Here is a 27,035-nt window from a genome sequence, read left to right as displayed (position 1 = left end):
CTTTTTCTGTTGGGGACAACTTAGATATTCAAATTTCTGAGATTTGTAGGAATAGGGTTTTTGTTAATTAAGATCCCCTCAAAATATCAATTTGAAAAATTGCTTTTCCCTTTTATAATATCAGGTAAAAACAAACATCATAACAAAAATGTATAAATAGATTTAAGAACATCGACATCCTATGTTTATAGATGCAGGTCTGTTGTGCCTGGTCTGAAAAAAAAATTCGCATAGACGACCTGGGAGCTACAGTGCCTCCCATAGTAAAAAATAACTGCAATTTACGGCGCTCAAAAATTGCGCTTGTTTTGGACTGATTATTCTCATTTCCAAATACATTCTGTACAAATATTTGATTCCAGAAAATTCCCCGGCCATTTTACTTCACTGGCTTCTGATATTCTTTGAAACTCCATCACCAGCCCCGTAAAGTGAACTGGTGCAGTTTGTTGATACATGTGAAATTGGGAACTCTCGAACTTGACGTAAATTAATATACTTCATTTTCGGAGGTCAGTTGGCATGTTTTAAATATAGTCTAAGGCAAATAAGGAGTTGTGAATTGCATGAAAAATTGGTAAATGGTACTATTCTCCTTTGAAAATTTAGATAGCGCCATTAAATTCATCCATATTAAAAAAAATATAATCATATCACCGCTCTTAAAGATGAAATCCAACCCATCTCGGAACAAAAAAAATATCTTGATCGTTTTATTATGAGCCATGCAACCCTGAAATATCTCTCTCTCTCTCTCTCTCTCTCTCTCTCTCTCTCTCTCTCTCTCTCTCTCTCTCTCTCTCTCTCTCTCTCTCTCCTCAGTACTGTACGAAACAAACCCACACTGCAAGCAGACACTTAACCCGGAAAACCCCGGGTTCTTGTATAAAATGCCTTGAATAAAAGTCCCCTGCAAACTGTCCCATGCAAACTTGAAAGAACTTTAAATCAACTTGACGGTTGCGAATCGTTTGGCATTATCTTTAGTTTTATGATACATCTGCATGCATGCCTGCACGTGCATAAAGCCGTATTCGATGAATCGTGTCACACGTAATGAAATTAAAAAAAAAATACATGGAAATCGAAACAAGGCCGGACTTCCTGGTTAAAAAAAGAACGACTGAAAGAAACCCACCAAGACTGTTTGTTTTTTTAAAGTTACACATGGAATAGTTCACGGACAATGTTTTCTCTAAGAAATTGTGCCAAGGTTTAGGGGACTATCGATTTTTAGGACAAAAGATGTCCTACGTTAAAACCGTGTATTGGTCCATTCTATTGCTGACTTTCTATGATGCGGGTAAGTATATTATACACGTAATCATAGATCATGCAGGTGTCGTGTGTATATATTTATTTCTATTTTAGGTTAGTTTGTATTGAGGATTGATCAGGTATTGAATTTTATTGGAACAGTAGAATGATGCATAAAAAAATGGCAAAACACTGAAATCATGTAAAAATTCGAAAGATTACGTAATATTATATAACAGGCACCTGATGTGTTCTTTTTTTTTAAATTTTTCTCCGAATGAAAAAAATATACCCATAACCTAGTGTGTTATATGGTAGGGTGATAAAAAAAATATTTCTAAAGCATAACGAGAAAAGTAAATGACGTTATATAGCTGTGCATACAAACAGGTAGAATTCACAAAATCAAAAATGTCGAGAGAAGAAAACTGTAAAACAACAAAAGCTCTAACTTCAAAGATTCAATTCATTAAACTATTTTTATCGTTGAAAAGTAATCGCTTTCATTTTTTAGAATACAATATATGTACATACATTTGGGTCAATTCATTGTGAATTACATGTAGTTACAGAAATAAATTTCGCAGCCTAATCTATGAGATAACGTTATATTATTATCATACATTAATTTTACAAAATGTGTAGATGTTTGATTTTTTACCCACGTAAAAATACGAAATCACATGATATAGAGAAGCACATTACAGTACACCCCACCTTCCCCACTTGTTTCTCGTAACAAAACATTTTTTTCTGTAAGTAATCAACATTAAATTACATTATATTAAATAAACATGTAGGAAATTGAATTTCGAAGAAACCGCACCCCCCCCCCCCTAATCCCTGCCGTATTCTAAAACGAAGCTTTAGCCTGATACATTGTAAATACGTGTACGATATCATTATGTAATACATATACAATTCTGTATTTTAAGGTATCACTTATTTTTAACAAGTAAATGTAATAATGACGGGTGTACATATTACACGAGGAAGTTAAAATCGGAATTTATGTTCGTTATTATCTATGGCCTATCGCGCCTTCCTAAAGTCAGTTATTTAAAACACGTCAACCATTTTAAAAAGAAGCCCGATAGCTTTATTTGTCGAATATCAAAAGGTAAAGGCCTGTATCCTTCTATTTAATTTAAATCAACCCCACAGATTCATTCGATTGGTGGAACCTCACATAGAAAGGAAACATCTTCAAAGTTTGGAGTGTATTCAGCAGTTCAAAAGCCTTACCAAAATACACCTTTTCTGTTAAAGAACCTTAACACAATTGATATCAATAATGGGAGAAAATTTAAATAAATCTCCATAGACTTTCAATTTTTAAAAACCCAACTATATGTACATAGAGGGAGGGGGGATTTTTTTTTGCCAGTAAGTGATTTTAGCAATCTTAAGATGGTAGGTGAGAAAAAAATCATAGTTTCCGCTGCTAGTTATGAAGCCGCTTTATTAATTTTTGAATCACAAAACGCCCTATCGATTAACTTTCAATTCGGTGCAATTTCATAAACCTGTAGGCACCTTTCATTTACTAGATATTGACCTTAAGGAAGGCCCAAAAACTTACGCGTCTTTACGAAAACGAGCCCAAGATATCTCAGATCTTACGACGACATTTGTTGTTTGTACCAAATAAAGGTATTACATGTATTAATTAACAGGTACATGTAATAAGATTAATCAAGATATGTAGCCAACAAAAGCGTTCCAAAACGATAATTATGTTCAATTCCTGGAAAAAACATTTTGGTACATGTGAAAATAGCGCTGTAAATTAGAGGATGAAGAATATGAATGCAGGTCAAATCTTTCACGTGATGATCTGTCCTATACTTAAATTCAGAATTTTAAAAATCAAAAACTTGCTATAACAGTTGCATAAAACTGCCAACATTTGCATGATTTCCCCTGACTTTCTACGTGTATGTACCCTGTTCGTACTCACGTCTTTAAAACATCGACAAAACAAGGTGGCAATACTAAATATATGTACTTCTAAACACCATTGTAAACTTTACATTTTTAATATTTGAATTTGGAAATCAGATGCATTACCAACTAGTGGGGTTTTTCGGTAGAATAAAATATCTAGAAAGTATTGCTGAAATTCTTCGTCGTCTGGACTTAAATATTGCAGAACTATACAGTGTGCGTACATGTAACACCCCCCCCCCCCTCCCCCTCCCCCATGAGAACGAAGCATACAAACCCCGTTCAAAAATTGCTCCGAATACTTGAATTGGGAAAACATTTAATGCTTAAAACAAGTAAAAAATTCCAATTCTTATAACACAGAAATACACCCCCCCCCATGAGAACGAAGCATTTAAACCCCGTTCAAAAAACGCGCCGAATATTTGAATTGGGAAAACATTTAATGCTTAAAACAAGTAAAAAATTCCAATTCTTATAACAAAGAAATACGCCCCCCCCCCCCCCCCCCATGAGAACGAAGCATTTAAACCCCGTTCAAAAATTGCGCCGAATATTTGAATTGGGAAAACATTTAATGCTTAAAACAAGTAAAAAATTCCAATTCTTATAACAAAGAAATAGTATATTTGTCAGACTTCTTCGTATAATTATTCTTATTCTTTTACTTTAGGTGCCCAACTACTGCATTTCTGTGAAACTAATGGAAAAGGTTGGTGAATGAAAGCTTTCTTTTTTCGAATTCAGAAATATATATTTGCATGCAAAGAGAATATTAATCAATATAAGAAATGAAATAAATACTCATACGCCTAATTTGTGACGTACATATCTAGAACCAGCGGTTTTATTTATATCTGCTAAATTGTAAGTGACTTAATCCAAAATTAATCAAATTAAATGTATATTAAATATGCTTTCGGTATTAGTTTTTTATCAATGCACCAAAGAGACAGACTAAGATTATGGTTGCAATTGGTTAGCTGAAATTAATTTTGGTAGCCAATATTGCAAAATGGGTTTTGACTGTACCTGTCCATCATTTTTCAAAGTACCTGTGTGTATATATATATATATATATATATATATATATATATATATATATATATATATATATATATATATATATAAGATATTCTTTATTTCCTCCAAATTAATGGAGAGTATTACATAATCAAATTATAAACTCAAGTGAAAATAGAACAGAAACAAAACATATTTATATATGTACATATTTTGATAGAAATTTATAGATTACGGCAATCTATTGCAAAGAAACCTCTGATTTTATACAACATAAATGCAACGATTAACATAATCTGCTTCCATTTTGTATACGATATATTTTCAAAACTTGTACCATTGACACATCCCATTAGGGATGAAAACTGTAATTTTGGATCTTGATTTTCAAACAATATTCGTTGACATCAAGAAATTTTAAAATGTTTTCAAGCATAATTTCTCTGTCTTCTTAAAGATTATAACAGCTTAAATCAAGGTGAATATAATAGCTATTTATATCCTTATAACATAACGGACAAGTTTTACATACAGTTTCCATTGATGAAACCTGTACTGATCAACAGTCGTATTGAGGGTTCCTCTTTAGCAATCTGCCAAAGATTATTACGGCACAAATTCGTATGTATTCTATTAAAAAAAGAGAGTTCAGGGTTAACACAGAGAGAGTCATGCCATTGTTTTTCTTCCTCTGCCCAAATTGTTTTGATTACCAATTTTGAATATTCTTTTTTGTTAAAAATAATATTACAGTTGTTAAAAATCATATCGAAGAGCTTATATTTCTTAGCTGTACGTTACAAGTTCTTAGTTGCAAAAAGTTTTTCAGTTACATGAACATCAGAAATAAACCTATAAATCCGATTTTGTAAAGAGTTTTGGTCTGATCGGTGTAGTCTGCCATATAAACAATAAGCGGCATTTATCAATGTAGCCTTGCATGGTCCACAGTCCAATATTTGAGATGCTGGAGAGCGACGGAGAAAATTTGGAAAATCCTTGAAAGAATTCTGGAGAAGTGCCTTTGTACATACTCCAAGAGTTGCATGTCGGTGAGTGTCGGTGACGACCATATTTCACAGGAGTAGTGGGCAGAGGGTAGCACAACACGTTTCCATATTTTGGCAGACACAACTGGATGAATGTCGGAGTTATTAACACCAATAGAGTGTATTGAGTGGATTTTTGATCTTGCAGTTTAGCACACTCGTTCGGTTAGCTTGTCAGTTTTCATTTTTTGCTTGTAGAAGGCAGCCAGCATAAACAGTGTTATCAGACTGAGGAATTTCACTATCAAATAATCTAATACTATAGGAAACAGAACATTTTTGTGTCTTGGAAAAAACAATAAAGGCACTTTTACTTGGACAGTAATGAAGTTTCCAAGTATATGCATATTTTTCTACTTCATTTAGTAAACATTGTAAAGATCTTGGCGCGTTGGTCATTAAAACAGTATCATCCGCTAGTAAAATACCTGGTATGTGTAATTATGTAAATCAGAAAAAATCAATGCAAAACATGTACTGCAGGTAACAATAATTGAATACGTTTTATTTGTAGTAACATGTTTACATTTTTTTAAACTCATTATTTGCATTTCAAAAATGTTGACAGATCCGTGCAAAGTTGCCAACGAAACGGTGCCCTTTGAACCTGAGGCGCGGTACGTTAACTGTGGTCAACCCAGTGGTCCTTCGTATTGTGACCGTTATATAGTCCCTGGATGGTACCGTTACAGTGAGAGGATGTGGAATCAGTGCCCAAGTCTTGCAAGATGTGGAGCAGTTTATCCATACTGGCTTAATGGTATGGATAACCCTAATACTGTGGTTTCATCAATATTCGTTGAATACCAATTTTTGTGGATTTCGTTACTAAGTTGATCCACGAAATTAAATGTTCATTGAAGTGCAATTTCTATTAACATTTTGTATCCATACTGGCTTAATGGTATGGATAAGTTAAACCCTAATACTGTGGTTTCATCAATATTCGTTGAATACCAATTTTTGTGGATTTCGTTACTAAGTTGATCCACGAAATTAAATGTTCATTAAAGTGCGATTTCTATTAACATTTTGTATTGATAGGGTCATATTGGCCACGAATTAACGTATCCTTGAAATTGTGATTTTCACTTTATCCACGAAAATTGATACCCGTGAATATTAATGAAACCACAGAACAAGGAGGCTAGGTGGTCAACACATGGAACATCAGATCTGCCTGAAGCTTTGTCATATGACATCATTAAAATCTTATTAAGTAGAAAACAAATGCAAATATTTCAGCTTTTAAAAAATTAATATTTACATGTAGCTATAGTTTTTTTAAGAACTTTCATTTTAAAGAGCGAAGTCCTCTTAAGATTCATAAACAATTACTTTTTATTAATATCATCATATTGGTAAATTATCAAATATAAAGAGGGTTGGATGGACGTGGTTATTTTCAAGACTTGAGCCCTGTATTAAACTACAGGAAAATAATGAAATTGATAGGCTAAATATATATGTATAAAATTTTCTTTACTAAATAATGGTTTCAAACCAATCATTTCGCAAAAAAATGTAAAGTGTACATCCATTGGATGTTTTATAGACCACTGAGCTTTCTTATAGTATGCCTTTCAATTAGTAAATGCAAGTTTAAAGACTTAATGAATCCTTATACACTACAACCTTATTCAAGGGTGCTTTGTGGTAGTTAGAGTTATCTGCCGTTTTACGTAAACTACAAAAACTGTTATCAAATGGTACTAGTATTAGTAATTGGTTAACGATATGAATTTCTCTAATATTCAATTTGGTGCTATTTATCGTTATAGTAAGCTTATAATTAGAATATTTCATTTTAAAATCTGTTTTTTGAAGAGTTTATTATATAATGATTTTATATAAAATGCACACTGATTTCCGAGTGCTTTGTAAACTTGATTAAGGTAAATTGATGATTTTTTTTAATTCAAAGAGCAAAACAAATGTATTTTCTCGTAAAAACATAATATGCTATAATTTATAACAATTTTGACTTCTCTTATCGTTATATTTGACCAAGTTATATCCCTACAAGGTCCTTATTAATCAAAACTGAGAACGTTTTGCCTTAGGTTCAAATAGAGCAAAAACCAAATTGAAAATAAACTAATAATCATGTCAAAATATACATCTCTATTCGATAGAACTTCCTCAAAATATGAAAAACTAATAAAATTTACTGCATAAAGGGTACATACTGAAAATTTTTCAAAAACTACACGATAGAGCATATGTGGTCAGTAAATAACTCTTTAGTTCTACCTGAAAATTTTTAATATGATTGTTTTATGAATAAAAAAAGTATTCAGTTGCGGGTCTGTAGCTCCTGGTCTGAAACAAATCCGAAGGACTACCTAGAAGCTACATAGCCTTACCTTGCAATTAACAAATCACAAAAACTTGAAATGTATAATTATATGATACCCTATTAAAAAGATAGAAATACCTATTAAGATACTAGTAATTTTTATTTCTTCTAATCAAGTCTATCTCCTCTTTGAAGAGGTTTTGACTTTTTCGCTAAACAAAAAAAGCTTGAAAGATCTTACCCAATGTGTTGTGCAAAGGTTGGGTTGAAATCGGTTTTCTAGTTCTGTAAAAGAAGTTAAAAACCTTAAAACTTTACAAAATGGTGGACCGCGGACAGAATTTAAATTTTGAAGATCTGATGGGCCTATTAGGAAACGTAATGTTTCATGAAAGTTTATATTTATGAGTTCTTGTTAATTTTATGAAAGTTTGATATACATTAAACATCAATATAGCTAAGTAATAAACATATATCAAATAGTGAAAAATATAAAATATTAATAACAAAATTTAATTTAATTTGAAGGTACTCACCCTACAGAGGTTAATACAGAGGTACAGAGATCTGTGTGTAAGGTCGGCTTCGCCAGTTGTTGTGAACGTCAAGTGACGATCAAAATACGAAACTGCGGACAGTTCATGGCATACTGTCTTCCCGCTCTTGACTCATGTCCAGAACGCTACTGCTTTGGTAAGTTTGTTGAGTTAAACTTTCAGTACTGCTTGGTACGACTATTTTTTTTTCTTTAATCTTTGTACGATGTACAAGAATATTTTTGTTTTGTAAAAATGGTTTTCTATTGTTAATAATATCTTTAAGTTGTTTTTGACCAAATGAATTACAAAACTTATTAAAAAACACTTTATATTTAAAATGATAAGGATTGAGTTATTGACCACCTAGCTTCTTTAACATGAAAGTGCAATACCTTTCTAGCGTTTATGTATCACCTAATTTTAAAATGCTTCTTTAAGGTGAATCTGGCCCATGTACATCGACAGCATCTCAAACAACGACAAATATATTCACCACACTCAACAACACAACAGTCGCCACAACGGCTTCAACGGCCACAACAAAAGGAAGTTCACCGCAACCAATAACAACGACAAACATTTTCACCACATTTAACAACACATATTCACCGCAACCAATAAAAACGACAACTTACCCGAGAACAACCAAAAATGCAGAAACAATGACGGATACCGGTTATTCATCACCAGCTACCACAAAATCTACAACACAACTTTTACAAACAGTCGAAGCCGCAACAAATGGTGAAACTCCATCTTTAATTATGTTTAATTTTGTTTTTGAATTCATACTTTTGATAATGAAATTCACCAACTTTTTTTTATCAACGTTTGATGTTAAGATAGAAATATCATCGCTTTGATACATCAAAGTAGGATAACATATTGAGGAATCATTAGAACTCGTGATATCCTATCATTCTTCAAAAAATTTCATGCACTTGGTACAATTTTAAAACAAAATATTTATCAATTATACAGGTCTGTACTTATACGTTAAAGTAAACCCATGAAACGTACATCTCACTTAAATTTTTAAACAGTGACTATGTCCCAAAAAATTCAATGATTCCTACAGGATAAAACTCTGCCATTCAGTCAACTTAAAAGGGACTTAAATGTAACTAAAAGGTGATCGTATATCAGGGCTCTGCATATTCAGTCACCTTTCCAGACCTTTCAGTCGACATTTAGTTGACTAAACGGTTCAGGTTCATCATGTTTTAGCAACAGTGCTACGTACATGTGCAAATGAAGATGTATTATACTTACAGATGGGCCGTCTTCTTCCACGACGGTCATTGTTATGGGCGCTGTGATCGGAATTCTTCTTATTTCAATTATAGTTTTTGGCTCTGTCGTGGTTTTCCGAAAACGGTAAGACAAGTATAACAATATAAAGCAATATATTAAACCTATATTTCTTTTAATTTCATTTTGTTGCAAGAAACTGTTATTATGATAATTTTTTTATGTAACATAGACTTTAATGATAAATATAATCTGAATAAATTGTTACATTTTATCAGAAGAAAGATTTTTCGAATGAGGAATATACAGCTGTATAACAAAATACTTTTGTACAGGACAAGTATACTGCACTTTTCCTTTAATTTGATCCTTTGAATACTAGTCTCTTCTTTACAAAAAATGAGAGAAGTTAAAAACCACAATCTTATTTGTCATTCAGCAATCAATTGCAATTTTACAATAAAAATCCGTCATGGAAATGGCAGCCAATATTGCTTGGAGACTGCATGATTAAATCAAGTTTCAATTAATGTTATTTTTATTGGTATAATTTTCTACAGTTAATGTCATTTGATAAAGAACGACATTTATGCTATTATGATAATATTTATAAATTAAGAAAAGACTTCAAATTTTGTAAGGTTGACGAGCTTATTTTTATGACATGCATTTCCAACTTTAAAGTACATGTATACCGATTCTTAATACAAACTTTAAACATGCCCGTTTCAAAACATGAATATTGCTCAAGTGTATCGTCTTCAAAAATATATATCAAATTATTTTCTCAATATCTACTTGAAATGATCATTTAATATTTGTTTTTACTGTAAATTCCTAATTAAAAGCGAGGAATTCATATCCGCGTAAAATCGCGAGAAGCATCCCTCGCGGATTTTAAAACCTCGCAATTATTTTCTGAGAGTTGATAACTATAAGAAATATGGATAAATGTTCCGCGTTCGCGATTTTATATTCTCGCGATTTGATACAAAACAGCGGAATCGCGGAATTAAGTACTCGCGTAATATAAGGAATTGACAGTATTCTTTTTATTTGACAAAGTTACAGAAATAAAGGCACTGATGGCAATACATATGAAGAACCTTTTACAACACTCCAGGAGAATACATATGAAACGTCAGCAAATGTTTATACAAACGAGGAAAGGGGATACGAACAACTTCCGGTTGACCATAATACAAAGTCCGGATATTCGGTTCAATCTGACGATCCATATGATAGTATAGACGATCGAATTCGAAGCGGATTATCTCGTGAAGAAGAAATCAATCTGGAAGAAAAATGATATATTACAGAAAAAATATGTGTATGAGAATATCACTGACCGGTCAAATAATGATCTTGTATATCAAAAAACAGATATAAAGTTAATGAAACATCTTATATATCTGTCACATGCGAACTTATTTGTTAATAAACATCAACAAATAGACCATTCACGCATGCAGTGGTGAAGTTGAACGCTCGATAATGACACATCAGCAGGTTTGTAGATGATAGGAATCAAAACATGTTTAAGTTATTTATTAATCACGTTAGTTCAAAAGTTCCAGCGTTAACGGATTTTGTATAATTTGAATTAGAAAGGTCTATGTGCGGTATGGTCAAATATCTGCCCACGATTTGAACCAATTTTAAATAGTATCGTATAAAAATGAAATCTTCACAAATCATTGTAAAGAGGATGCCAATAACTTTAATCTTGATTTTAGTCATCATTGCTCACTCGCTGCTTATCTATGACGTCACTTAAATGACCTAATTCCCGCAAATTTGCATTCAAATGAAGATATTATCATTTTTGCTCTTTATTTTGCATTCGGAAGTTATAGAGCGCAGGTCTGCTCAAGTGCGATTTTAACATATGTTTTTCTTCAGATAGTTATACATATTATACTAAAAAATGGTACTTGAGCAAGCCTGCGCTCGATGTTTCCTAGTCGAAAAACCATCGGAAAACACCCATATTTTGCTACATGTATAAAACATCAATTTATTAAAATAATGCAATATTCATAACGTCATTTCTACATTATGACGTCACTGTGGTGATAACCTTTTACACCTTTAATTTCAATATGAGTTTAACTATCTTTCACTTTATTTTAAAGCTCTTTCTAACACTTTATTTTGGGGGGCAAAAATTGCATAAAAACGCACTTAGTCCTTTATTTTAATGAAGTGAAAAGAGGAACATTCCTCAGATGACGTCAAGATTTCTGTTGAAGTGAAAAGAGGAACGTTCCTCAGATTCTTTATGAAGATTTCTGTTGAAGTGAAAAGAGGGACGTTTCTCAGATGACTTGTCAAGATTTCTGTTGAAGTGAAAAGAGGAACGTTCCTCAGATGAATTGTCAAGATTTCTGTTGAAGTGAAAAGAGGAACGTTCCTCAGATGAAATGTAGAGATTTTAGTTTAGGTAAAGAGGAACGTTCATCTGATGCTTCATAAGTTTTTTTTATAAGAATAAGAGGAACGTTACTCATTTTAAATGTCTGTGTAATGCATATAAATGTCAATGATTCAGGAAAATTCCATGAACTTTGACTTGTAAAGGCTTATCTTTGCCAAAAAGGGGTGTAAATGGATGCAGATATGAAAACGGGGTCAAGAAAGTGAATTTTGATTTTCCCTTTTTGATTTGGATTGTGTTTTTTACATTTATTTACATGTGGTTCTTTTATAGCTGTCCATTGATATTGACATGATCACATTTCATACGTTTGTATATTTTTATTTCGAAACGTTGCTATTTTATTCTTTGAAATATTAAATAATATAATAAGATTGAAAATTGTAAGACACAATTAGTCAAATTTATATAATAAGGTCATGTAATTTCTGGAACAGACCTCATACATTTTATAAGCCTGTCAAATAAAAATATCTATTACTATCTCTAAAAAAATATTCGAAGTGACTGACTTTGAATTTAAATGTATTATCAGAGATTAGAATGAATCTGCTATTAAATATGTACTGATATTATTCTATCATTTTGCCTGTACAATGTACATTAAGAAAACCTATAAAATACTAAAAACAAAATTCTTTTGTGTTTCAAATTGATTTCTGAAGCTGTAGTAGAGATGTGTTTATGTTTCAATATAAATATAAGGTGAGCACAAATTTCTATTATTACATTACAATATACATGTACTTATCATTTATATCAACATGCTTTGATAGCTGGGCTCTACTTATTAAGGTTAATGCTTGATCATAGGTGAGTTCTACTTTAAGTTTCATGAACCAGTTATCATAGATAAGGGGGCTAGGGGTGGCTGCCATTTTTAGACAATATTGATCTCCTTTAAAAGAAGAGCTCCATATAAAAATAATGGAAAATGATAAAATTTCATATTAAAATACATGAAATTTTTCTTTATCAAATAGTAGTTGATAGCTTCAGAAATCACATATAAAATTTTCAAATAAATATGATGGTTTTATATTATATTATATTTTGACCCCCCCCCCAGCCTCCTTAAACTTACTATCCTTAACAATATGTCATAGGTTTGCTCAGATAGTTTATTCTAATTTTCAATTGAAGCTCAGATAGGTTACTTAAACAACAGATCATAGATGAGTTCAACTAAGCTTCATTTACAGGTGTTTAAAAGCGCGCTAAGGTATTTATCATTAACAAAACACCGTTAGTGAGCTCAGCAATTTTATTGGCCCCGTGGTCAAAGTTGATCAGAGATTAGTGTATTACAAAGGAATTAGATACGATTTCAACTAAGTTTCTTTTTTACTTTTGAATCGGAGTTGTAGTTTGTAGTTTCATGGCTTTTGGAGTACAGCTACAGTGTAATCACACCATAGTTTATTGACCTTTAGTATATTAAAATTGATCCCATCTTAATTTCAGAACTTTTGAATTAGAGTAAATAGCAAAAATTCCACAACCTTCGAACAAGAGTTGATCACAACTTAGTTTTATGACTTCTGAATCAGAGATAATCTCACCTTAGTTTCGTTACCTTTGAAACAGAGTTGATCATACCTTAGTTTTATGAAATTTTGATAAGAGTTGATCCTTAGTTTCTTGACCTTTGATACACCGTTGATCACACCTTAGTTTCTTGACCTTTGACACACCGTTGATCACACCTTAGTTTCTTGACCTTTGACACACCGTTGATCACACCTTAGTTTCTTGACCTTTGACACACCGTTGATCACACCTTAGTTTCTTGACCTTTGACACACCGTTGATCACACCTTAGTTTCTTGACCTTTGACACACCGTTGATCACACCTTAGTTTCTTGACCTTTGAAACAGAGTTGATCACCCTTAGTTTTATGAGCATTTGATCAGGGTTGATCAGAATTTAGTTTCATGATCAGAGTTGATTAGAACTTAAGTTTATGACCCCTGGGACGTAGTGTAAGCTTATTATAATAAATGTTCATCGTCATATTTGAACAATTTTAAAAGAAATGTCACAAAGGATATTAAAATTTATACATAAAATAAAAGAAATAGATAAGGTTAAAATTTGAATATGAACAATAATCTCTTTTCTGACTTTGTATTAAATCACAAAATATATGTAGTATAGTCTATAGACATTTCTGACTATGAGAAATACGAGCTATTTAAGTTAAAACTCTTATAAATAAAACTCTTGTCAAATTTGTTGTTGCATTGACAAGATAAGATTATTAATAGTGTGTTTTTTCTTATTAATAACACAATTGTATTTGTCTTGAAAAACCGACGAGATTGCAAAAACTGGAAAATAAATTAGATTTATATCATACTTTATGTAAATGATTTCCAATATAAAGCAACAAATACATAGCACATATCATTTTACTTCATATACATGTATCTATAAATATTGTACTTAACTTCAATTTTATTTATCACAAGGGTTTCAGATACACACAGATTTATCATTACATCACAATGAAATATAATTCTTGAGAGTTTGTCAGATGAAATTCAAATTTTTATTGTAATATTGTGATTTTCCACTTCATTGGTTACGGAAACTGTTGAATGTACATTTATGAGAATCTGCAATACACATTTTTGTAAAAACTATACGATCGATCGTAGGGGTTTTTTTTTTTTTATAATTTTGTGTGTTTAGGTAGGAAAAAAATGAAAGATTGATTCGCCACTCAGTATTTAATTAAAAGGATTCTAAAACATATCAGTTACCTGTGAAAATAAAGTTTAATCATATTTTTGTAAAAAATACGTTCCTTTAAATGCTGGTAAGTCAATTGTTTGTCGTCACTTCCTGTTCACTATCATGTCAACAGCCATAGAAATCGTCGCTATTTCCTTTATAGTTGGGCGTATGCTTTGCTGTTATTGAGTTTTTACACAAACGGTAAAATCAATAGAATTAATACTGACATGGAATTGCAAAACCCTCCGTCAGTCTGGTACAAATGATACTTCTGTTGACGTTATTCTCAGGAGGTTTTTTTTTATTATTGTTTTCTTTTGTTGTTTTGATTTATTTTTTGTTTAATGAAACTTCAGTTAAGTTGGTGTTTGATGATTTTTAACCTGAACATACAGCATGTGCCTTTAGTTATTCCTGCCACCTAGTGGTTCATGACACTGCCAGGTTCATTTAATGAACGCAGGAATCTTACCAGACAGTTATCTGATTTAAAAATAAGCACGAAAATCGTGATCATTGATAGATAATTTCAGCGGTAATTTTTTTTAAATTTTCACTTTATAATTATGAAGTGAATAGCTTTACTTGACTAAATTTACAAAAATGTCGCTTGATATCATTTGTCTAGATGTATTTGGTTTTGAAAATCGAAACGATTTTAGAAATTACGGAACAGGACACCGAAATACCTATGACTTAATCACGAAGCTCACCTACGGCTCATCTTAGGTAAGTCTTCAACACAATTCAAGGGGCTATTATTAATAGTCCATGTTTTTTGTAATAACACCTGAAAAGTAATTAATGTTTGTAGTGAATGACAAACGTAATGAAAATGAACTTCGAACGAGAAAATGATATCCCTAACAGAGCCACGCCAACTGGGTACGCACTTATGGACTCCAAAGATTAAAGAAAGTCAAACCATTGTGCAAGTATGACGAACACAGAATACTGAGTTCCTGTGTAACAAATACATGTATAGATGTCCTTTTTTAAAACCTGTTCATTATTAGGTAAAATATACATGTATAAAGATTTTATATACATATTTATTGAATGTTATCATTTTAGGCAGGTAAACGGAAAAGCACTGATGCATGGCCTATATACGATACAACGTTACCATAGAGTTGTTAACTTTATATTGAAAGGTCTAAAATCGCAAAGTGGACAGGGGTTTTGAAGGAGAAGGGAATGGTATAACAAAGCGTAAAGTGACAATTTTTAATCTTTAGTTTAACAATGCTAATATTTGTCGGGGCTATAGAAAGACTTTACGTGGGGTTCCGTTTTTTCTAAGACATAACAGAATTACATTATACATTATTCTTCACGAACATTAAGGGCGGATTTTATAATAGAAAAGGCTAGTACATTAATAAAAAAAAACTTGTTTATGATTATTTATTCCTTAACAACGACCAAAGCGAGACTAAAACTGTTTTTTAAATAAACTAGGATGAGTTTAACCCATTTGTGTTCAAACCATGGGGAAACAATGCTATAGCTTGGTTTTAAAAACATTCATGAAAGGGGCATGGTCACGATTTTGGTAAAAAATTATCTTTCCTATTTTAATGTTTACAATGCTTCAGTAAGGCATTTTCAACAGGCAACCAAAATTTGAGTATCATTCGTTGAGTTATAAGCGAGTTACTGAGCTTGCAATTCTTTGCTTTGAAAACAAAGCTTTTGTTTACATTTTGAATGTTGAAGTGAAAGTTCCAGTTTTAGACCTATAATGAATGTGTTGAACGTTAGAAACTATCTATTTATGCTTAAAAAAGAATTAGAAGATAGAGAAGTCAGCTTGAAAAAGATTTTTAACAGGCATATTAGACCTATGTATACAAAAACAGGGCACGAGCCTTGTTTACATGACAAAGAGCCCTTTGTCTTGCTTATAACTCTACGACTGACTCTCAAATTTCATTTGATTATTAGAAATACATTTCTAAAACATTGTGAATAATAAAACAGAAAAATGGAATTTGACCAAAATCGTGACCATGCCCCTTTAAAGATATACCTGATAGGCTAGGATGGAAAACATTTTCTTTCGAAAACCAACATGACAAAGATTTGTGAAATAAATTATATAGACAAAAGCTTTTAAATTAATGGTTATTTCAAAGCCTGTGTTTAAAAAGTGAGTGAAACCAGGATCCAAATTGCTAAAATGTAACTACAAAATGTTTTAACAATTAAAACTTCATTTGAAAATGTATTGAATGTATAGAACTTTATTTATTTTGATAATTGTACAATTTGTTAAATTATTTAATTCTAAGGTTATTGAAATAGTCTTATTAAAAATGGACAAAATCATCCAACTCTTTTAATTATCTCCACCATGTTTTGCACCTTTTAATAGTTGTCAAACATATTTTATTCGCGTAAAATGAGAAATTTTTGATATCTTTCTAAACTAAGTATTTTGGGTGGCCAAAAAGCATACAAAGTTTTAGCACCTGATACCTGTTAACAGGTGTTAATAAAACAGAAATATAACGATAAGCTTCTCATCGTTAACCCCAGATCAATTTTACCTAATTAACTCTATATTCTAAGGCAAATTTTCCATAAAAACCACGTTATGTTTCCTAACAATGCGAAAAACCAATATCACTATTCAGTTTTATGGTCCGTATATTGTAAATATAATTCTCAATACGTAAATAAAAAGACATATGAGAAAAGATATTGTATTTCAAAATATCGTGACAAACGAAACGGACATGGCTGTCATATATATTGCAATGACGCATGTGTCACGTGGCCAAACTATGTTTAATAAGATGCTGACACTAATAAAACTCAAACTCATACAGTTTTGGCGACAGATATTGAAGGATTTAAGCAAAGGAGAATATACTTGGTAAGATATTTCTTTTTTATTTGGATTTTTTGGATGCTTAAATTTTGCAAACGAGGTCGAAGTGAAGTGGTCTCATTTCATCGGGGAGGGGGTATTTTATGTTTGAAGGTGTGTAATATGCAAAATATCACAGTGGAAATTATTGATTAAGTGGTCTTAAACTCAGAGACAAGCAACAGGTGTAATTGAGACAGACAGAGAGTCCCCATGCTTATTTGGATTATCAACATGTAACAGTGTTACATTCATGTACAATTAGCTGTCACATGAGATACAATGATACTTTTTATAGCTTCATTTAATTTGCTGCATGCACCAGGGGCTGCATTTATCAGTATAAGTGAGTTTTCAATAACAGTAGTGTAGCTTTTATGCTAAACGCCAAATTTTACTATATCAGTAAATATATGATATCAGCCACTGCATTGTCAAGAATCTGCACAATAAACATGCATACATAATTCTTCTATACTCAGGAACAGCAGAATAACTGTTTTGTGAAATTGAAGAATTTTCACCATCTTAATTTTTTCACTCCAGTTGTTGCATCTATGAAAGTTTGCATTGTATTTTAAATTGTAATTGCACTGTAAACTTCCTCTATCACAGTAGTATGATAATCATTGTTTTTGTTTCTGTTATACTGTGATCCTTTAATCGCTTTATTTTATCACTTCAGATGTTGCATCCATCAGGATCAATATGAACGAGTCTTCTAACAACAGTATGCCAGAATTCCAGACATTGGTTCACTCGGAGAGAGTTGCCAGACTACCCTTTGGAATCCTCCTCCTCGTGTTCTACGCGATAGGGATCATAGGAAACAGTCACGTGATCCACATTTTTCGTAATTTACCAAGAAGGAAGACGCCATCAGAGGCCATTATTCTGGCCCTGGCGATGTTTGACATCGCCACAAATTTAGTGTTCATCTTCAAAGAGTATAATAGAATGAGGTTTGTTCTAGTCGATAACAACGAATTTATTTGCAAACTGTCGAATTTTAGCGGGTTTTCGGCAGGTCTGGCGTCTGCTTTCTTCGTTCTTGTTTTGGCACTGTACAGGTACCGTCGCCTGTTCACTCCAAACACCAAGGAGACAACCGTTCTGTTCACTGTCATAAAATTGCTAGTTTGTTCACTTTTGGCAGCTATTCTTAGCATCCCTGTGCTGTTTGTTATTGGACATCAGAACTTCCATATTGGCGCCTTCACGGTCAAGCGGTGTTGGGTGGACGAAGAACAAGTATATGAGGAGTTACCAACGATTTACTTTATCCTCTTACTTTGTCTTTCTCTTTTTGTTTCCGGTATTTCAGGATTTTGTAACATTCGAATCATATTTGCTTTGAGGAGCTCAAAAATTAATCTTGCGAAGAAAGGGAATGCAGCTGACAAGACAACTGCGCATATTGGGTTGAATGCTGAAACTGTTATTGAGCAAACCGACTTTAATTCTCGTTTAGAAGCTACACAGACAGCCCCAAGTAAATCACCAAAGCCTAACGATTCTTGCAAAACACGACCAGTTTTCGAGAATAAGCCACGACATTCAGATGGCGATTGCGCAAAACAACAATCTACTGCAAAGGAACAACCACATTCGGACGATGAATGCGCGAAACAACAAGCTACCCTGAATGAACCACCTAATTCGGATGGAGGTGCAAAACAACAAGCTTCCTCAAATAAAGCTCCAAATAAAGGTGACGATGATGCAAAACAACAAGCTACCTCAAATGAAGCTGCAAATAAGGGGGACGATGCAAAACAACAAGTTGACTCAAACGAAGCACCGGATATGGGTAATGATAACGCAAAACAACAACCTGCCTCATTGGTACAACAACCAAACACCAATAGTGACGCAAAACAACAACCTACCTTAAATGACCTAAAACAGCAAAATACAAATGAGGAATGTGCTAAACAACAAGCCATACAAATTAAACCAACGAATAGGTCTTATATTAATGCAACAATTTTGGACAATCGAAACAACAAGGATCCAGCTTTTAAGCAAAACGATGGTTCTCCGTACGGAGAGGAACAGGGAAATGAAAACAATGACCAGATGTCTTATACGAAGAATGGAAAGAAAAATGAAGAGGTAGAACTTCAGAAGAGCATCACTTTTACCGTCACAATATTGATTATTAGCTTTACTATCTTGCTGAGCTACATGCTCTTTCTGGGCTTGTATCTTTTCGTCATTCTGAAAAGGAAGGAACCCGGCTTTGCATTTGTTTCTATTCAGGAAGACACGTTCTATTCTTACGCGACGGATATTGTATCTCTGAATGCAGTCGTCAATCCTTTCGTTTATTTCTTCAGTGATCCCACATACAGGAAATATGTCAAATCTCTCTATATACGAAAAAGAAAACGGTTCGAAGGATCGTTTCGATTGATCAGTTACTGAGAAAGAGAATAAGCTCTCAAAATTTAAAAATCTAGGAGCACGTGCAGGATTTATAATACTACCTCCTATTTTACAAATATTGTTTTTAACTTACATTGTAATATTTATTAAACAATCGACACCCCAGCCCCACCCTCCATAATACACACCTAAAAAAAGAAGAAAGAAATCATAGCCTCCACTGATGTTGTACACAACTCTTGTATTTTTTACGTATGCCTCATCACATTACCATTATAGTTTTCATAGTACCTAGTATTTTAAAATGTCCACTCCTTTTAGTTAATTGATTGACGATTCATATTTGACTGACTAATTATTCATTACATTTATTGTAACCAATGTTTTACACCGCTGTTCGTGTTTAAAATGTGTATACATGTATTACAAGAGTTTTGAAACCAATTAATTGTATAATTCACTCATTTGTTGTTGTTTTTTTATAAATATATAAATCAAGAACTGCATAAAGACAAAATTAATATTCGTTTTCGATTCAATTTTATTTTGCCTGTTTTCGCTCTTGTTGTCAGCAGACATCTTTAAGACTGGGCGATCGATCAAATTTAAAACATTTTAAATTACTGTGTTGATTAGAAAGAGTGTCCATCACAAATACGGTTTCGGCGAGATCAAGACAGGTCAAAACATTTACAAGTGTAGGAAAATAAATTACAAGCAAAGAACTTTGTTTCTTTTTTACATAATTACGTATATGTGTACCAATATTATGTGAGTTTAAATCGTGGTATTTTTTTTTTTTTAATTTTAGTCCACCGCTTTCACTGAAAATGGGGGGACAGGCTGTATTTGGACAACTTGGTTTCATTTATAATGCACACTACTTGCACCAAGTTTATTTCTTCAACCACACAATGCAAATGAAATTAATTTATTAACAATAAAAAGCCGTAACCCCTGCACCATGAACAGGGAATTTCACAATTTAAGAACGGAACATTAGGTTTAGCAAACCAACGAGAACTTTGCTCATAAAAACAATGCCGTTGCTTTATCTGTGAAAATACATGGAGAAAATATCATAAAATTAAATTTTAAATATGTGGCGATATTGGTCCTACCCAATTGTCCTAACCGCTGATCCAGGGGTCATTAATTGGTGGAGGGCTTCATGAACATCGTATGCATGCATTTCGGCGAACGGCTTTATGAACATTAATCCATGCATTAATTTTATCCCCCTGCTGTGGATAGAAAAAAGAGGAATTCTAAAGTTTAGTACATGTACAATTTTATATTTTGGCTATATTTGTCCCGCCCTTGAGCCTTAACTCCAGATACATGGGTCATTCATTTCCCAATTTCGGTGAGAGGCTTCATAAACAACAGACTCCTGCGTTCAGTTTATATCTTCTTGATGTGGATGCATTTGTAGACTGAATACATTTTGACTCACTCTTACCATACTGACGGTACCCTATGGCCTGAACCCCTGTCTCAGGGACACCATGAATTAATCTTAACATTTTAGGTAGAAGGCTAAATGGACATCATCACCATGCATTCACTATTTCTCAAATGTAAATGGGAATGGATTAGATAATTTTCTCAAATGTATTACAGTTACACTACATGTCCATATTTGCCCTGCCCTTGGGCCTGAACCCCGACCCAGGGACCATGAATTTCCCAATTTTGGGAGAAGTCTACATGGAAATCATGGACCATACCATGCATTTACTTTTTTATCAAATATATATATGGAAGTGGAGAAGAAGAATTTTTAAAGTTTTAAACACATTTCGATATTTACACTATTTTGTAAAATATTACACAATAAGGATTGGGAAGCAGGCAAAATGCCTATTTGAGCCATCTCCTTTAAAACATTTTCACTATATGTTCATATTGGTCCCTTCCTATGGCCTGAATCACTAATCCAGGGACCATAAATTTCACAATTTAAGTAGAGGGCTTCATGGGCACCATGCATGGAATCTTTTTCCCCAACATGAAGGAAAAGAGGAGATGATTTTTGAAAATTAGCCTCCTTTTTTTTTTTTTTTTTGCTTATTTGGCCCCACCCATTGGCCTCTGGGGGTGGTATGGTCATCAATTTGCGATTTATATTCACCTTATTTTTCCTAGGGATGCTTCAATCCAAAACATTTAATAATAGGCCTAAGGCTTGTAGTTTTCAAGAAGTTAAATATGTAAACATATTTACGCATGATCGACGACGGACGACGACGGACGACGACCAATTGCTATTGTTTTTTCATGGCTCTGTTTGATGAAAAATTTCTTAATCTATTAACTCGTGTGGCAAAGTTACAGTCATTGTATATGCGTAATGTCATTAAATAAACATCGCCAACTTTTTTCCCGAATTTCCTCTATTTTTTTTATAACAGTGTACATGTATTTATAATGGGCATTATCTTGTCGTGTCACATTATATAGGATATCGTTGTGCAACTTGTTGTTGTGGACGAAATATTATAGCGCTGTATATGACTTTGTTTGTGTGTTAATGTACAGAGGTCTGTAGGCAAGATATTATTCTCGATGAACAATTCTAAAGATATCCTACATAACCGAGCTGATTAAAATATACTAAATTTCTATTGAGTTTACAATAGAACATATCTAAAAAAAAAAAAAAAAAGACAAATTGTTAAAGAAAAATATGTATATTTAGGCTTTTTTTATGGTCTAGCAACCTTTTTTTCCTGAAGCGAGGGACACAAATTACAAATGTATGTAAAATAGCTTGTTTGTAATTATTCCGTGTCGAAATAAAATTGAGAGAGAGAGAGAGAGAGAGAGAGAGAGAGAGAGAGAGAGAGAGAGAGAGAGAGAGAGAGAGAGAGGATAGCTATAGTCAGTGATAACTTTCAGATAGATAGATAGATAGATAGATAGATAGATAGATAGATAGATAGATCCCGGAAATGATATTGAAGTGTCATGTACGTATCTACCTGATTACGAGTTGACTTTTGGATTCTATACCTTCAGTGTAAATGCACTGCTATTTAGTCGTCGTAAAATCAAGTAATGATATCGTATATTTCTAATAAGGTGTCCATAAAAAAAAAACAAGCGTGAACAGCGCGATAATATCGTGAGATATACGTACGATAAACAGAAATAAAAAACATTAATCAGGATTATATTGGAAACAGACATTTAGTATACGCACACTGTCCGGAATACCCGGAAACTTTATAATGGAAACAGTACTACATATTGCAATGGCATTATTTTAATTCCGTTTCAGTTTAATTTTTTTTTAACATAAAAGACGTAGCAGATACCAGGTAATTGACTGATTCTATTGTTGATTAATTTGTTATTAGAAATCATGTTACACACGACTTTTTAAAAAAAAAAAAATTTAAGTTGATTGTATATACATGTACGACTTTTTTGTGTGAAAAAAGTATTTTTAAAAAATCGTTATGTGGAAAGATCAGGTTAACGCACTAAATTTTAATTGAAATTGATGTTAACAAATTCATGTAATAAGTAAAATCCGCGTATCAATAAAATAAATATAATTATTTTTTTCTTTCAATTCTTTTGTTTTGTGGGTTGAACAGTTCGTGTTTGTATTCAATAAATCGGTTTTTTAGGCATGATGCTTTACCTAATTGTACAACTAACACAATCGCAACCTCTCGGGCTTTTCCAACAAAAACAACTAATGCGTGCAAGAAAACACCACTTTTTTTTTATTAAAACTTAATATAGATATAAACCAACTAAATAAGTGAGATAATTTGAGCTCGACTTCGATGTTCCCTGAAATATACATGCAGGCAATCGCATTTTCTCAATACATGTATACCAAGAAAAATAAAACATTGCATCTTCTCTGGCTTTACCGATGAGAAAACATCTTTTCAAGTGTGCCAGATTTGCATCTGAATTTCTCTTAAATTTTGATTCATCGGAATGCAAGCCGATAAAGATATTATGGTCAATCTACCTTTCATTGATTGTACGATTTTAACGACACGGCAATTTCACACCCTCCCACTCACTGACACCTCCTCTCTATAATAAAAAAGCCCTTTAACTTGCATGTATTTACACTTTTGTTAATTAATTCAAATCATAAACATTTGTGATTTTTAAAAAAAAAAAATTGATAGATCTAATATGGTTTCTGTTGTCGAAAACAATTATGAATTTTTATCCAAAGCAATCTTCAAGAGGCATGGTGACCATTTTGGTCACAATAATTTTTAACGTTTTTATTGTTATAATTACAACGTTTTTTTACGGTAATTCCAATAGTCAAACGAAATTTAACTTTCTGACGTCGAGTTATACGCCAGATACAGAGCTTACAGTTTTCTTTTGTTATGTAAACAAAGCTCAGACCATGGTTTTGTTTACATTTTGAAAATTCAAGGTTTAGACCTAAAACGAATGTGGTAAACGTTAGAAACTGATTAATCATTTTCAAAACGAATAAACAAATAGAAAAATCAGCTTGAAAAATAACTTTTACAAGTACTTTATACTGAACCAGAGTAAACAAAAACATAGCATGAGCCTTATTTATTTAAAAGAAAATGTGAGCTCTGTGTCTTTCTTATAGCTTTTCGACTGATACTAAAATTTGTTTGATTATTAGAAATGCATTAGTAAAGCATAGTAAACAATAAAAACAGAAAAATAAGAGTTGACGAAAATCGTGACCGTGCCCCTTTAATCCATTGCTTTGAGATGTTGATGGACCACACCATCTTTTTTTACAATGATGCGTGAAAATCCAGTGATGTTCATAACGAAGTATTAAATTATCAATAAAACACAATTTATTACTTTGGCGATGTATCCACATGTATACACATTTTTCTCGATACCTATGTAGCGCAAAAAATAGCATTGATTTTCTTTTTCATGATATTGCGGATTCCGGTAGGGGAAATTTATTGCCTGTGCAACCCCTCAGAATGCTTAGCTATTGATATCAAATATGAAAATTCTCATCCCAGATAAATGCTGAAGAGCAATTTATCCATATATATACATGTACAATGTACCTAATATAATATAATTGATTTATAGCAGGTACAAGAACACATGTATTATAACAAAGATTATTGGTTCTATACCTGGTCGTATTTTTATTATGTTTAAAAAAAAATTATAATAGTCCGGCTGATTGGTGAAAAAATTGCTCACTTAATGAAGAAAGCACCAAATTTGGCATGTTGGTATGTTTAGGTGTATTGAGCAATATAAGCTATGGACCCACTCTCAAAAAACAATATGGCCGCCATTTTCAAGATGGCCGCCATATAGCTTATTATTTTAAAAACTTTTTTCAATAAAATCTCTATTTTTGATCCTAGAAGTTCGAAATTTAACACAGTTGATATTAAGTGGATGCTTTGGAAGTTCTAATATTCGAAATGATGATATTTCAATATGGCCGCCAAATTCAAAATGGCCGCCATGTTAAATATCTTTTACATCTCCGTTTGTTTCAAACAATACTACTTTTGATGATGGTTTAAAATACAACAGAATTTATCAATTGTAAATAAATTGGGAGCCTTAATTAATGATTGAATTTGATAATTTGATCTTTCAATATGGTTGCCATATTAATTATCTCTGACTGGTTTTATATAAAAGTTTTCAAATGAGTTCATTGATGACTGGTATGAGATTAAAATGTTTTACATAAATGAATTTATTTCACATGAATATAAAATTGATAAAATGGAACTAAATATCAGTTAATAAGGAAATTAGGACGAATCTGCATTTACATGTAACAATGACATACAGTGGTTTTCATACTTGGATCATGATGCAGACGACAAAATGGGTACACAAAGTAGGTAAGTGTTTGTGTTTTGATAATTTATTTATAGTTTTCTGAATAGGTGATGTACATGTACACTTAAACAAATATAATATCACATAAAAACACTTACATAAACATAAACAGTTAAAGAACAAATGTTAAATAGATAACAAATGTTCCATCCCCTAAAAAAGTATGAAACACCATTTCGGTAACAGTTATATAATTTTTTTTGAAGTAGCTAAATATGGTAGGCTATTCATCTAAGATGCGTGTAAGTTTTGAAATATTGTCATCTTATTTCAGTCAATTTGACCAAAACAATCGAGTTTATATAACCTTTATAATATAATGTAGATCTTGCTTGGCAAGTGATTGAGGAAATGAAGTAAAGTTATCTTTTGATAAGAAATGTCCAAACACATTAAAATCGTAAATCCAGACATTGAGTCTTCATCGTCAAATTTAACAATAATATTTGATTGGGAAAAATGTATTTTATGCCAAGAGAGCACATCTGAAGCTCTGCATTGTCCAGCAAATATAAGGAGATCTGATATTGAAGTTGGTGCTGGATATAGATCTCTGGAAACAGTGCTCCTTCGATGTCAAAGTATAAATTGGTTTCCAACGACAATTAGACTTGACCAATTGAATGATGCAAATGGTATTGCATCCAAGTTACAGTTGATGAAACCCAAGTGGCACAAAACATGTAGGAACAAATACACAGACATGAAATTAAAACGACATGAACATTCGAAAAGAAAAGTTGAATCAGACATTTCTGAAACATCAAGAAAGATAACTCGCCAAAGTCCTGGTTGCTCGACATCGACAATGACTCAAGATTGTTTTTTCTGTGGTGGAACATCAGGAGAGCTTCACAAAGTTTCTACCTTCAGTATAGACAGTGATATCAGGAAATATGCATTGCAAGTGCAGGATACTGTATTGTTGGCGAAACTTAGCGCAGGGGATATGATATCTCAAGAAGCTATGTATCACAAAAACTGCTACTTAAATCTTTTTAACAAAGCAAGACCACAAAAGATTGTAGATGAAAATGGCGAAAATCAAATCCATGGAATAGTTTTGGCTGAACTTGTATCATATGTAAAGGATTCACGAATGAACAAAGGTGTAGCTGCTGTATTTAGGCTGACAGATCTCATGGCAATGTACAGTAATCGTTTAGAGCAATTTGGTCTCGACATGAATAAAGACCCAACTCAACACATGTAAAAGACAGAATCCTAGCAGCAATACCAGATTTACAAGCCCACAAACAAGGACGAGAAATTGAAAGTCCCCTTTTCAACTTCTGGTCTTTAACACTGAAGTTTGAAATTGCAATATTAGTTTTCATCAGATCACTGAGGGAGGGTAATTTTCA

At 32.5% G+C, this 27,035-nt stretch overlaps 1 protein-coding gene across 5 annotated transcripts; it reads left to right on the top strand.

The window, feature by feature from the left end:
- Window positions 1-963: 963 nt before the first annotated feature.
- On the top strand, window positions 964-12,275 carry LOC105336751 (uncharacterized). Of its 5 annotated transcripts, none has more exons than XM_034461914.2 (7): window positions 980-1,303; window positions 3,878-3,916; window positions 5,845-6,036; window positions 8,104-8,268; window positions 8,553-8,858; window positions 9,389-9,491; window positions 10,437-12,275. In XM_034461914.2, exons 1-7 carry the CDS (start codon window positions 1,246-1,248, stop codon window positions 10,672-10,674), a joined length of 1,101 nt encoding a protein of 366 aa, XP_034317805.2. In that variant the 5' UTR covers window positions 980-1,245; the 3' UTR covers window positions 10,675-12,275. The 5 variants fall into 5 exon arrangements, with proteins under 5 accessions (XP_065929421.1, XP_065929420.1, XP_034317805.2 ...); XM_066073347.1 differs by having other exon boundaries at window positions 989-1,300; window positions 3,875-3,916; window positions 10,431-12,275; XM_034461913.2 differs by having other exon boundaries at window positions 995-1,303; window positions 10,431-12,275.
- Window positions 12,276-27,035: the final 14,760 nt, after the last annotated feature.

This window comes from Magallana gigas, chromosome 10 (assembly GCF_963853765.1).
Source record: "Magallana gigas chromosome 10, xbMagGiga1.1, whole genome shotgun sequence".
Taxonomy (NCBI): Eukaryota; Metazoa; Mollusca; class Bivalvia; order Ostreida; family Ostreidae; genus Magallana; species Magallana gigas.
The sequence above is the reverse complement of the archived record's forward strand: the minus strand, read 5'-3'. Positions and strand labels throughout refer to the sequence as shown.

What these genes read in the sequence shown, in the direction of transcription:
- LOC105336751 (XM_066073347.1), top strand. Translation starts at nt 1,246, where the DNA reads ATGTCCTACGTTAAAACCGTGTATTGGTCCATTCTATTGCTGACTTTC. An exon ending in CTGTGAAACTAATGGAAAAG is followed by an intron (nt 3,917 to 5,844) that starts GTTGGTGAATGA and finishes AAATGTTGACAG; the next exon opens with ATCCGTGCAAAGTTGCCAAC. An exon ending in AGTCGAAGCCGCAACAAATG is followed by an intron (nt 8,859 to 9,388) that starts GTGAAACTCCAT and finishes TTATACTTACAG; the next exon opens with ATGGGCCGTCTTCTTCCACG.